The sequence below is a fragment of the Bos javanicus genome, chromosome 1, assembly GCF_032452875.1.
Source record: "Bos javanicus breed banteng chromosome 1, ARS-OSU_banteng_1.0, whole genome shotgun sequence".
Lineage (NCBI taxonomy): Eukaryota > Metazoa > Chordata > Mammalia > Artiodactyla > Bovidae > Bos > Bos javanicus.
The window spans coordinates 78265797-78279433 of NC_083868.1; the positions used below are offsets into that span (position 1 = coordinate 78265797).

Below are 13637 nucleotides of genomic sequence, written 5' to 3' on the forward strand. Positions count from 1 at the left end.
GGCAGAAAAAAATAAAGCATTATCAAGTATTAGAGCCATGCAGTGGTATTTCTCTGAAGGTAACAGAACTTGTTTTTCAGTCCTTTACCCTGAATTTCTTTCAGCAAAGAACACTCAGAGAATAAGTGCTTAAAGATACCAGGTATGAGAAATAAGAGAAGACTTGGCCCAGAAAGTGATGGATGCCATAACCAAAGCAGGTGGTATTTATTTTTGACTTGTAATAAAAAAGAATGACTACTACTTCAAAATATATATTATATTAATTATTAGAACCAGATTCCCCTTAAAGGCAGGAAATGGCTTTGGAAACATACATTATTAAGTTCTTTCGGTTGGATTAACATGTATTAAAAAAAAAGAGAAACAGATAAATGACTCTGCACTTTAATAAGGAAGAGGAAAAGAACAGGAGTTTGGGGAAGAACAAGAGCAGGAAAGAGAAGACGAGATTCTGAAGCAATGCATCTGAGCATTATTGTTAATAATGTCTTTTAAAAATAAGATCCAATATTCCATCTGAAGTTCTGGGCATTATTGTGATGTACATTCCTATTGTATCTCCCAGAAGCTCTGAGTGAGTCTTCTCTCATGTATATGTCTTTGTATCAGGGTTATGTTGTTCTATATGACTTTGGGTAGTTAAGAGTCAGACTAGTGGCTGATGTTGATGCTTGGGTTGAGGTATGGTGAATTAGGAGAATGACATAATCCATACAGTGAACTAATTTAGTGCCTTCAAGTGCTTGACATCAGAGGCAAACCTTGAGACCATAAGCCACTGAAGACATCTAAATAAATCTTAAAAAGACCCTTGCCTTTTGCTGAGAGCAGAATGGGATTCTAGCCAACTTCACTTATGTGTTAGAGGGAAAGAAGACCCCCCTCTAGCCTCTGATCACATACATTTTGCCTCCGATCCTTTTTGTAAAACAATGGATTTATTAATTAAAATTATTTGTTTATACACATACATACTTGCTTACATGAAGAAGTCTGTTTAAAATAAAGCAAAAAATAGAATATATGCCATCCAACCATAGGAGGACTTAAATGCAGACTTCCATATTTTGAATTTATAGCAAATAAAGAATTATGATACTCTAAAATGATGTGACAGCCTATAAAGATAAAATAGAAAGGACAGAGAAGGCAAGAATTTCGAAGCCCTTATGTATATTCTTATATATATATGGTTTTGTTGAAAATATAAAGGCTGATTTTTCACTGCATTTATAGCTCTGTTTTACTTTCTGACTATTCAGAGTGTCCAAGGACAGCTTAAGTCTCCCTGCTGCTGCTGCTAAGTCACTTCAGTTGTGTCCAACTTTGTGCGACCCCACAGACAGCCTCCCACCAGGCTCCCCCGTCCCTGGGATTCTCCAGGCAAGAACACTGGAGTGGGTTGCCATTTCCTGCTGCAGTGCATGAAACTGACAAGTGAAAGTGAAGTCGCTCAGTTGTGTCCGACTCTTAGCGACCCCATGGACTACAGTCTAGCAGGCTCCTCCGTCCACAGGGTTTGCCAGGCAAGAGTATGGGAGTGGGGTGCCATTGCCTTCTCCATAAGTCTCCCTAGGAAAGTTGAAATAATAGTAGACGGGGACCTCTCAGCCATCTGAGACAAATTTAAAATCTACTTGGGAAGATGAGATTTAAAGACATAAAAAATACTCTTAATTTCTTTATAATTTATGGAGCATTTATATATACTTTATCCAATTTAACCTTACAATGGCCCAGTGAGGTTCAGAGGAAAGGCAGTTGTTCATCATGTCCATTTTAGAGATAATACTACCAAGGCCTAGAGGAAAAAAGTGATTAAACATGATCACAGAGCTATATCTGACTTCCTACTTAACACTACTCTACATTCCTTCTCTGAATAAAATAATTATAATTTAATTATACACAGAAAATTCTATATACACTGTAAGCAATAGACATAGATGAACACAAGTATTGCAAGTTTTCAACAATATTACACTATGATTTTTGCTAAGAAATTAGCAAGAGGAAATAGCATCATATGGTTAATATAAATACAATGCATTCTTTCTAATATAAAACAGCTCCACTGTTTACTAAAAAAATTCTATAAACCTATTATAGCTTTTGTCTATATAAAACCGAGGTTGAATCTTATCATTTTTTTAACATTACATGTTTTTAAAGCACATAGATTCTCCACAAAAACTAATTTAAGAGTGATGCCCAAGCTGCCTCCTACCTTGCAAATTCCGAGAAACTTCTCACTTGTGTATTTCATGGGGTGCTCAGTGAAGGTAGCAAAAGGCATCTCAGTGGACCACGGATTCCAGCGGACGAACAGTGACTGTTGCTCAGGACTCCCCCAGTAGATCCTAAGGCCTTCTCCTTGTCTCCTGCAAGAAAGAAGCTTTCCCTTAGATTAGTCATCTTCATTAGATTAAACCAAAAAAGAAAAGGATGCAAAGGAAATGTACTACCCCAGTCAGCCTTTGTATTGATGCTGAGATAAGAGGCTGACCTACCAACTAGCTGAATTCTCCCAAGGAATTTAAGAGGAAAGACAAGGATGGATTTGGTCTCAAACATGATGAGTGAGGGACAGAGAGGCCTGGTGTGCTGCAGTCCATGGGGTCATGAAGACACGACTTGGCAACTGAACAACAACAACTGATGAGTTCAAGGTGTTGTTGAGAATTCTGTAGGTTAATGCTTGGTTGGAAATGTTACTCTGGTGTTCTGGACAGAAACTAAGGCTGGAAATAAGCATACTGAAGTTATGCCAATATTCTGATGGTCAAAGCTAAAAGAGAAAGGAAGAAAGAAGAGTCAAGGTGGCAGGACAGGAATCGAAACATGGAAGACATAGTCAACATGGGAGATGGTTTCAAGAAGAAGGAAAATAATAGCAACTATAGAATCTACCAAGCAGTAAAACCAGGCAACAAATGACTGAGAAAAGACATTGGGACTTCTGTAGAAGAAGGGTATGTTTGATCTTTAAGAGAATTGATGGCCAATTTAAAATGCCCTGTGACCTCAGCTTTTACGTCTCCTGGTTCTCTATTCTCTGCACACATTTCATCCACCAGAATTGCAGCAGCACACATGCCAGACCTCTGCCTGGTCACAGTTCTGATCCACAGTATGTGGGAGGCACCACTGTCTTTTAGAGGCCAAGCCCATTTAGTAAACCTAAGTGCAGAGCAAGAGAAAGTAGGTTTGGGAGTGATGATAGAAGGGGAGTTGTGGGAGGGGAATGTGGTCCACTGAATAACAAGTCTATAATCTCTGTGGCCTCTTCTTTTTGCCGGTATCCTTCAGAATTTACAGTTTGTGGTTTTAGACATTTCTGAATGCAAAGAGGTCCCTGGAGGTTAAGCCAATCTCAGGTGCTTTGCATTCGACAAGCTTTAAAACTAAGTTACCTGTAATTCTAAGCAGCCCCATGGAACATCACAGAGCTCTCATTTCTTCTAGAAATTAAATCCTGGGATCTAGAAGGAAAAACCAGAGCTCAACTGTGATGCCTTCACAAAGCTGTCACTTCCTGTATTAAGGATAGATTCCTTTAGGAATGTCATTGTGGTTTTCAAATATTTATCCATGTAGAGATGTGTATAAACACAACCTCACACCTACATATAAAACACCCCAATTGGCCTCAGCTTCTTTTACAAAAGGGAAGTAAGAAAAGAGCCTGGAACATTCTGCTGCCCAATTCTCAGATTTTTGATGATTCTATCTGAAGGCTGATATCCAGCCTTTTTTTTTTTTTTTTTGTCCTTAATCCTTTGCCCAGGAAGGAGAAAAAAAGAAAAAGAAAAGAGAGAAAAATTAAAATATCATTGAATATCGCTACAGTTCCCTTTTTGCTGGTTCATTTTCTTAGCTGCTATACTGGCTTCCTTGATGGCTCAGAGGGTAAAGAATCTGCCTGCAATGCAGAAGACACAGCAGATGGGGTTCGACCCCTGGATACAACAGATCCTCTGGAGGAGGAAATGGCTACCCACTCCAGTATTCTTGCCTGAAAACTCTCATGGCCAGAGAAGCCTTGTGGCATTCAGTCTATGGGGCTGCAAAAGAGTCAGACACGACTGAGTATACACACTGATATTTATCTCCCCCCTGACCCTCCCATACTTTACTTCATTCCTTTGTTTCCCTGGCCTGATAATAAGCCTTAAACTCAATGAATATTCTATGTATGCTGGTTAATGGAGCATTCTGGCTTGAGTCCATTAAAACAACTTGCATGATGCAATTATTTACTACTTCATATGTCGTTTCATGTACTAGGTGCAATTTTCCTTTTATCCAAAGGGGATGAAAATTTGCCAAGATAGCTTTCCCAGTAAACATAGTTTATATTCTTTCACTTTAGAGAAACCCCCAAAGGAAGTTTAAAAGCATGAAATTCAAAAGGACCCTATTTCTAAGCAACCGATCAATTTGAGTGTGGCAATGCCTTTCAGAGATGTAGTATACTATTTCTAAATAGACAAGTTCAGCCAACCTTCTCTCCTGAACTCCAGGGGTGATAGCTGGGAAGAGAAATCTACAACTGAGCGCTTTCTCTAAAGGTAAAACTAGGGTGGCATTTCTCAGCAAATCTTTCAGAACTAGAGTGCCATGAAAATCTATCATATTCTGTCAGATATCATTAAGGCAACTGTGGAGAATATGACCAGGAATGCTTTATTAAACAGTTATATGTGGTACCATGGGAGTGGTCATCCGAGGGGAGAGAAGAGAATAAAAAATGCAGTGAACAGGAAGTCAGGGAGTGCTGAGGAAGAGTCTTGGTTTTGACACTTAATGCTATGTGACTATATAGCCAAGCTCATTTCTCTTTCTGAATCTCAATTTCCCCATCTTTCCTTCAGAGTGTCTCCATGTGGTGATATTTCATGACCTCAGTAACTCTGTGTAAATGGTGTAGACAGCTATTGTCATGATGCTACTAGCGTTACCCAGTCAAGGACATACAAGATCTACAAGAAACCTATGGATTGTGGCTTCTTTAGTTTAGGAGCATCAGCTTAGCCCCACTGAGAAGAACACATCTTCTGCTGCAAAACCCTCACCCAGTATTGTTCCCTCACTCCTCAGGAACTTTAGCACCTACCACAGTGTTTTACAAACATGGGAAAGAACAAATCAGGCACCTTGCGGTGGAGCAATAGTTTAAGGTTTATAAACTGTAGAATCTCAGAGCCCAAAGGGCTTTTGGAAGATACAACCGAGTGCCTTCTTTCTGGAGATGAGAAAACTGAGTCTCAGAAAGGACCAAGGCTTGCCTGAAGCATCACTACACACAGGGGTGACCTGGTGAGAGCCCTGGTCTCTCAAGATTCCATTTAGGGGTCTTTTCAGCATCCTGGACTATAGTTACAAAATACCTCCCAAGTTAAGCTCCTGCCATTACACAAGGCAGCATCATTTCCAACAGACACAGAGATAAAAGAATTGCCTGAAGGAGCCAGCCATAATCTGTGGGCACAAAGCCTGCCCAGGGATCCCAGCTAAAGGTCAGAAAGCCCTGTCTCAAAAGGAGCTGTAAATTTTTATATACTCTTTTAACATTAGCAATTACGAGATTATAGGAAAATAAGCCCTAGAAGTATAGAGGGAATTTATAAAAATGTTATGTCACCAGGGTGAGAAGACTGGGTCTTTCTCACTGAGCTGCTCTGTTCAAATTAATCAACATGGGGGCATAGTCCCAGAAAAATAATGCCAAAATCAAACTATTTAGCAAAGAAAATGTGATAGCATTTTCAAAAACATACTCTAAGGGTAAACTTCGGCTTTCACTAGTTCTATACCTTTGCACATTTCACACTACCTTCTTGAGAGTTCAGTTCAGTTCAGTTGAGTCACTCAGTCATGTCCGACTCTTTGTGACCCCATGAATCGCAGCATGCCAGGCCTCCCTGTCCATCACCAACTCCTGGAGTTCACTCAAACTCACGTCCATTGAGTCAGTGATGCCATCCAGCCATCTCACCCTCTGTCATCCCCTTCTCCTCCTGCCCTCAATCCCTCCCAGCATCAGGTCTTTTCCAATGAGTCAACTCTTTGCATGAGGTGGCCAAAGTATTGGAGTTTCAGCCTCAGCATCAGTCCTTCCAATGTACACCCAGGACTGATCTCCTTTAGGATGGACTGGTTGGATCTCCTTGCAGTCCAAGGGACTCTCAAGAGTCTTCTCCAACACCACAATTCTAAAGCATCAATTCTTCAGCACTCAGCTTTCTTCACAGTCCAACTCTCACATCCATACATGACCACTGGAAAAATCATAGCCTTGTCTAGATGGACCTTTGTTGGCAAAGTAATGTCTCTGCTTTTTAATATGCAGTCCAGGTTGGTCATAACTTTCCTTCCAAGGAATAAGCGTCTTTTAATTTCATGGCTGCAGTCACCATCTGCAGTGATTTTAAAGCCCAAGATAATAAAGTCTGACACTGTTTCCCCTGTTTCCCCATCTATTTCCCATGAAGTGATGGGACCAGATGCCATGATCTTAGTTTTCTGAATGTTGAGCTTTAAGCCAACTTTTTCACTCTCCTCTTTCACTTTCATCAAGAGGCTCTTTAGTTCTTCTTCACTTTCTGCCATAAGGATGGTGCAATCTGCATATCTGAAGTTATTGATATTTCTCCTGGCAATCTTGATTCCAGCTTGTGCTTCCTCCAGCACAAGCTTGAAGCGTTTCTCATGATGTACTCTGCATATAAGTTAAATAAGCAGGGTGACAATATACAGCCTTGACGTACTCCTTTTCCTATTTGGAACCAATCTGTTGTTCCATGTCCAGTTCTAACTGTTGCTTCCTGACCTGCATATAGGTTTCTCAAGAGGCAGGTCAGGTGGTCTGGTATTCCCATCTCTTTCAGAATTTTCCAGTTTATTGTGATCCACACAGTCAAAGGCTTTGGCATAGTCAATAAAGCAGAAATAGATGCTTTTCTGGAACTCTCTTGCTTTTTCCATGATCCTACAGATGTTGGCAATTTGATCTCTGGTTCCTCTGCCTTTTCTAAAACCAGCTTGAACATCAGGAAGTTCACAGTTCACGTATTGCTGAAGCCTGGCTTGGAGAATTTTGAGCATTACTTTACTAGTGTGTGAGATGAGTGCAATTGTGTGGTAGTTTGAGCATTCTTTGGCATTGCCTTTCTTTGGGATTGGAATGAAGACTGACCTTTTCCAGTCCTGTGGCCCCTGCTGAGTTTTCCAAATTTTCTGGCATATTTAGGTAATCACAATTTCATGAGGGACAAGAGGATAATAGATGAAAAAATGTTTCGTATGCTGGAAGGTTCTGTCCAACTAGCAAATATTAAATTCCTATCATGTAGCATAATGCTTACTGGGTATTGTTAGAGGCTTTCTTTTTTTTTTTTTTTTTTTTTTGACCCTTATAAGCAATTTTCTAAAAAATATTTTGATAGAAACAGGTGAAGTTCACTTCACAGGAAATAAGATAAAGAATATGACCAGGTTTAATCAGAACATTATCTGAGTCTTCAGCACAGAGGTGCTAAAGTCTTCTATGTGTTACTTCACCTATTAATCCCTTTTCCTCCATCTGATTCTGAGTCCCAGGGTATTTCTTATGTGTTCAGCTTCTGCTTCACGCAATTGTATTGATGTATATAATTTCCTGTGCATGCTCAGTCACTTCAGTTGTGTCTGACTCTTTTAGAATTCATGGACTGTAGCCCACCAGGCTCTTCTGTCCATGGGATTCTCCAGGCAAGAATACTGCAGTGGGTAGCCATGCCCTCCTCCAGGGGACCTTCCCAACCCAGCAATGATGGAACCCACGTCTCTTATGTCTCCTGCATTGTCAGGTAGGTTCTTTACCATTAGCACCACCTGGGAAGCCCATATGATTTCCTACTTAGACTTAAATCCATCAGAGAGACTCTCATTCACCTTATGACAACCTTTCAATTCTGTTCTTCAGATTGAATAAGCACAGTTCTGTAAAACTTTTCTAATAGATTAAAAATCATCTTTTAAATCACCTTAGAGATGGTTCTCTGCAGCATTCCTGTTTTCTATCTTCAATTCCACGATTGAATCAGCAAATTCTCTGTGTGGTATATTATCAGGAGTAGAGAAATGGATAGGGTTCAATCCCTGAACTCTAGTGAAAGTGAAAGTGTTAGTCACTCAGTCGAGTCCAACTCTTTGTGACCCCATGGACTGTAGCCCACCAGGCTCCTCTGTCCATGGGATTCTCCAGACAAGAATACTGGAGTGGGTTGCCATTTCCTTCTCCAGGGGATCTTCCTGACCCAAATATCGAATCCAGATCTCATGCATTGCAGGAGGATTCTTTATCACCTGAGCCACTAGGGAAAGTCTGAACTCTAGAAGCCCATGATCTTTTACTGTCGTCTGCTTCCCAGGCCTAAACAGGCACAGAAACCTGAATGTCCCATTACAGAAGCGCAGAAGTTCACCTATTACAACTTATTGTGTTACCAGTTTCTATCCTCAAAGAAACCAGCTGGATCTGGCCTCCATTACCACAGAAGTGGAAACAAGAAGGTTAATATACATTTCACTTCTGGTAAATTTCAAAACCTCACAGAAAGGTACAGAAGTAGAAGAAAAAACCCATTAGGACTCATAAGAACTAGGTGGAGGAAGAGGGTATATAACAGCTAAGGATTGTTAGGATCCTAGTATGACTGAGTTGGAAGGCTCTTTAGAGGTGTGTTTCTAGTTCTTGCATTTTATAGACATAAAAACCGAGGGCCAGAATTTTCAAAGACCAGAGTTCTTCCTTTAGTCATGTTAATTACATGTTTGACTCAGTGACTCAGACGCAGAATTCTACTCAAATACAGTTGCAGGCAGGGTGGAAGGCCCAAGCAATTACTACTTTAAATCATCACAGCAGCCCAACAGATTTTCCTCCTCCACCAAAAAAAAGCAAAGGCATATTGAAGAGAGGAGGCTTATACAGGAGAAGCTATCCTACAAGGTCCAAATGACCAATCATGGAAAACAAATATGGTTTAACAACAAAAAATGGAGTTCAAGTTCAATGGAGGGAAAACTTGCTTCAATTACAAGCTTTTTGAGACATGAATTATTTTTGTCAGAAAGACTCCTCTCCTTGAAGTCATTTTTAGCTGAACTAGAAAAACATGCCAACCAGTCTGGGTTAATTTGCTCATTCCACACATTTTTTCTGTCCTCGGAGAAAACTGTGCATCCTTTTGCACAATGTGATACAGTCAACATCCTTTCCCAGGACGACCCCCACCCCTGCAGCTTCTATCCAGGCTTTCACAGATGCTGTGCCGAGGTATAAAATATCTGTTTAAAGCACCGAATGAGGAGGCCAGTCCTCAGAAGGAGAGACATGGCGGCTTTCATGACTACCTCCGTCAGCCGCCCCTCCTTCCTACTCATCTCAAATCTCAAAGCTCCACCACAGAATTAAAAACATAGCTCCAGGCGGCAAACCGAGATTTATGAGGAAGCACAGACATTAACTCTTGCTCTAAACGTAGGGCGTGTGCTTGTAAGTAGGGGTGAGCAAACAGAGGGAGGCCGCGCAGGAGGAGGGGGGCGGGCGGGCAGCCAGTGGGAGAGGGTAGTTCAGAACAACACAGTGTGTTTTCTAAATGGCTCCTTTTCCCTACCTCCCGGTCTGTATTGTTACAAGACAGGCTTCTAGGCCCCTGAAACGTTAGTCCCTTGCTTATTTATTCTGCACAAAAGCAGGACCGGGGTTGGCACCCTGGAGGGTATTCAATGCTCCTCTGCTCAATGAATGACCTCAGACGAAATATTTTCCATGACAAGAACCCAAAAGACGCTGGCACAGAGTCAGACAATAAGATCTGCAGAACGTGTTTACATTCTCTCCGTGTCCCCAGGCTGTTCCAAACCCATAGGCAGGTGCTGCCTTTATCTGCTCTCTTTGCTCACCTGGCTCCCTCCCGAAAGTTTCCAGGGCCCTGGGCTCAGGGAGATTAACCATTTATTGGCATGGGGAATCAAGAAAGTTTGTTTCATGACGGAGAGGTCAATGATAAAGCAATAAACAGACCAACAATGTCTGTAAAGAGAGAACTCAGGAGTGATGTGGTGCTGGGATAGTAATTCAGAGTACAGTTAGGAGGCCTGCATTCAAAAGATGGATCTATTTGCTGAATAACTTAAAATATTTTCTTTTGTCTGGGCTCCAAGCGTCCTCTGTGAAACCAGGTAGTTGAACTAGATCATTTCTAAGGTTCTTTTAAAGCCCAATAAATAAATTATATCTGTGCAGAAAGACCAAAACAATGTTTATTACAGTTAGGGCTTCCCTGATGGCTCAGCAGGTAAAGAATACACCTGCAATGCAGGAGACACAGGCGATGCCATTTGGATCCCCGGGTCAGGAAGATCCCCTGGAGGAGGAAATGGCAACCCACTCCACTATTCTTATTTGGAAAATGCCATTGACAGAGGTGCCTGGTGGGCTGTAGTTCTACGTGGTCACAAAGAGTTGGATACGACTGAGCACAGTGCACAGCATAGCACACTTTCTGAATGTTTGCATCCCCGCAGAAAAGTGAAAGTTGCTCAGTTGTGTCTGACTCTTTGTGACCTCATGAACTATACTGTCTAGGGAATTCTCCAGGCCAGAATACTGAAGTGGGTAGCATTTCCTTTCTCCAAGGGATCTTCGCAACCCAGGGATCAAACCCAGGTCCCCCGCATTGTGAGCAGATTCTTTACCAGCTGAGCCACAAGGGAAACCCCTTGCATCCCCCCAGAACGTCTGTGTTAAAATCCTAAGCCCAAGGTGATGAAATTAGGGAGTGAAGCCTTTGGGAGGTTAGGTCATGAGGGCCGAGGTCTCAGGAATAGGATTAGTGCTTTTATAAAAGAGACCCCAGAGAGGACCTTCATCCTTCTGTTACATGAGGACACAGAGAGAAGGCATCATGTATGAGTCAGAAAGCAAGCCCTCACTGGATGGTGAATCTGCTGGCACCTTGATCTTGGACTTCCCAGGTTCCAGAATTATGAAATAAATTTGGGTTGTTTACAAGCTACTCAGTCTCTGGTGTTTTGTTATAATAACCTCAAAAGACTAAGACACTCTTATTATAAAACAATAAAGGCATTGGATTAGATACCCTCTAGAAGACACTCCAACAATGCACATGTCTAGCATTTCTGACCAGAAAGAGACAAGGATTATCTACTTGTGGGTTTCACTTAAATGACGTACAGAAATATTTTACTTTCCAGAATTGATATGAAGGGATTATTTGGGTGGATATCATTTTAAAACTTACATTCTTATTTTCTTACACAGTTTATATTAAAAATACCTAATTCTTTTATGGCTTAATAAAAATCATCATGAACCCTAGATTTTAAGACATGAAAGGGATTTAATATTTGTGTGTGTCCTATGTCCTTCACTGCTTAATTTTGCCAAAACAGAGACTGAAGTTTAGAAGGGTACCTAGACGAATATTCAGACCTCCACAATACTTTGCTATCCTCTAATGTTTTCCTTTATGAAGGTCAATTGTTATATATGAATAGTAAGGCTCTTACTCAAGCTCTAAAGAGTCTGGACTGCTAAGTTTATTAGTTCTTATATCAGCTGTCTCTTCTCTTACCATCAGGCAGTCATTTCTCGCTGTTATCAATATTCCTGACTCCAGCAGTTCTTCTTTCTAATTTGCTACTTCTATACTTCTATTGACAGGCTAACTAGGAATGCATTCCTATTGGAGTCACGGGTAAATAATTAAACAAACAAAAAACCCTTTTTCTCAGGCCTTTTCCTAAAGGGAAATGTGTCTATTTTATAACAAAAGCTTTGGTTTCACAGTTGCCACTTAAATGGAAAGTTAATCCCATAAAGTAGAGAGTAAATTAGTTTTAGATAAAGGAGAAGAAACTGGTTCTTTCAGTCTTGGGCATCTAAATGCTCATGTTTTAGAAGTTCCATTTGGTGCTCCATGCTCGTCAGGGTGAAACAAATTGTGATCCTAGGATTCAAAATGATAACCTGCTTGCCACTGATGAAAATGACATGAAATTTGTCATCCTTAGAGACATACTCTGGTAGACTAGTGTTATATTCTTTACTAGGAGCCTCATATTCTGATTCTTCCTTCAAACCTTTTAGACTATAACTCCCGCAATATTTAACAATTGCTCTGAATGTCAACTTTGTCAGCAAATCCCCATTAACATTCCTCTATAAAGTTCAGAGAAATTATTCTGGATAAATTTGTAAGTAAGACTGAGTTAGGAACAGTCCCTTAGAGTTGAATCAAAGAAGTTTTCGTTTGTTTAATACATGTTTACTGATCTTCAACCTTGTGCTAAGTACCATGAAAAGAGTTTGAAGAACACATAACAAGTCTTCAAGAAACTCTAGAACAGCTTTGTAAAGCAGGTAGTCTTTAAGCTGGGGTTTGATGGATATGAGGACTTTGATAAGTCAAGAAGGTGATTGAAAAAGAATAGCATTAAGTACACTGAAGACAGAGGAAATCATGAGAGCTAAGATCCAGTTGGGTTGAGGGTAGAGGAGAGAATCAGAGAAACAGAAAATTTAATGTATGTGTCATGACTTGTATTTTTATAATGTTCTTATTTCCAGATGTGCTACATATAAGTCATATGAGTAATGGAATATCACTAAACCATGAAAAATAATGTCATTTGCAGCAACATGGATGGACCTAGACATTATCACACTCAGTAAAGTAAGTCACAGAGAGAAAGACAAACACCTTTGATATCACTTGTATGTGGAATCTAAAACGAAATGATACAAACAAATTCATTTAAAACAGAAACAGACTCACAGACAGAGAAAATAATCTTATGATTACTAGAGGAAAAGGGTGGGGATAAATTAGGAGTTTAGGATTAACAGATACATACTACCATATATAAAATAGATAAACAGTAAAGACCCACTGCATAGCATAGGGAACTATACTCAGTATCTCGTAATAACTGATAATGGAAAATAACCTGAAAAAGAATACATTTGTGTATATATATAACTGAATCACTTTCCTGTACAGCAGAAACTAACACATTTTTACAAAATAAAAATGTTATACTATAAATAACAGCCATACCTCTATCAATTAAAAAAAAGAGGCATTTATCCCAACCAGCATTAATTCTTCAGTGCTTTGATGCTTTTGAATTGTGGTGCTAGAGAAGACTCTTGAGAGTCTCTTGGACTTCAAGGAGATCAAACCAGTCAATCCTTAAGGAAATCAATCCTGAATATTCATTGGGAGGACTGATGCTGAAGCTCCAATACTTTGGCTACTTGATAGGAAAAGCCAACTCATTGGAAAAGACACTGACGCTGGGCAAGACAGAGGGCAGGAGGAGAAGGGGGAGGCAGAAGATGAGATCGTTGAATGGCATCACCAACTCAATCGACATGAATTTGAGCAAACCTAGGGAGATAGTGAAGGACAGAAGAGCCTCTCTCATGCGGCAGGCCATGGGATCACAAAGAGTAGCACATGACTTAGTGACTGAAAAACAACAATCCCAACCAGCGGTTCATTCCCCCATAAGCCAATGTAAAGACAGTCATTTTGGAGCTCACATTTTCATTTGTACTC

At 40.4% G+C, this 13637-nt stretch overlaps 1 protein-coding gene across 2 annotated transcripts in view; it reads right to left on the reverse strand.

Annotated features, from left to right (window-relative positions):
• TPRG1 (tumor protein p63 regulated 1) overlaps positions 1 to 13637 on the reverse strand; it is a 210506-nt gene that overhangs the window by 19735 nt on the left and 177134 nt on the right. For both annotated transcript variants that reach the window (XM_061413117.1, XM_061413107.1), the window contains exon 5: positions 2231 to 2384. In XM_061413117.1, coding sequence (XP_061269101.1) covers positions 2231 to 2384 — 154 coding nt within the window. The remainder of the gene's footprint in view (positions 1 to 2230; positions 2385 to 13637) is intronic.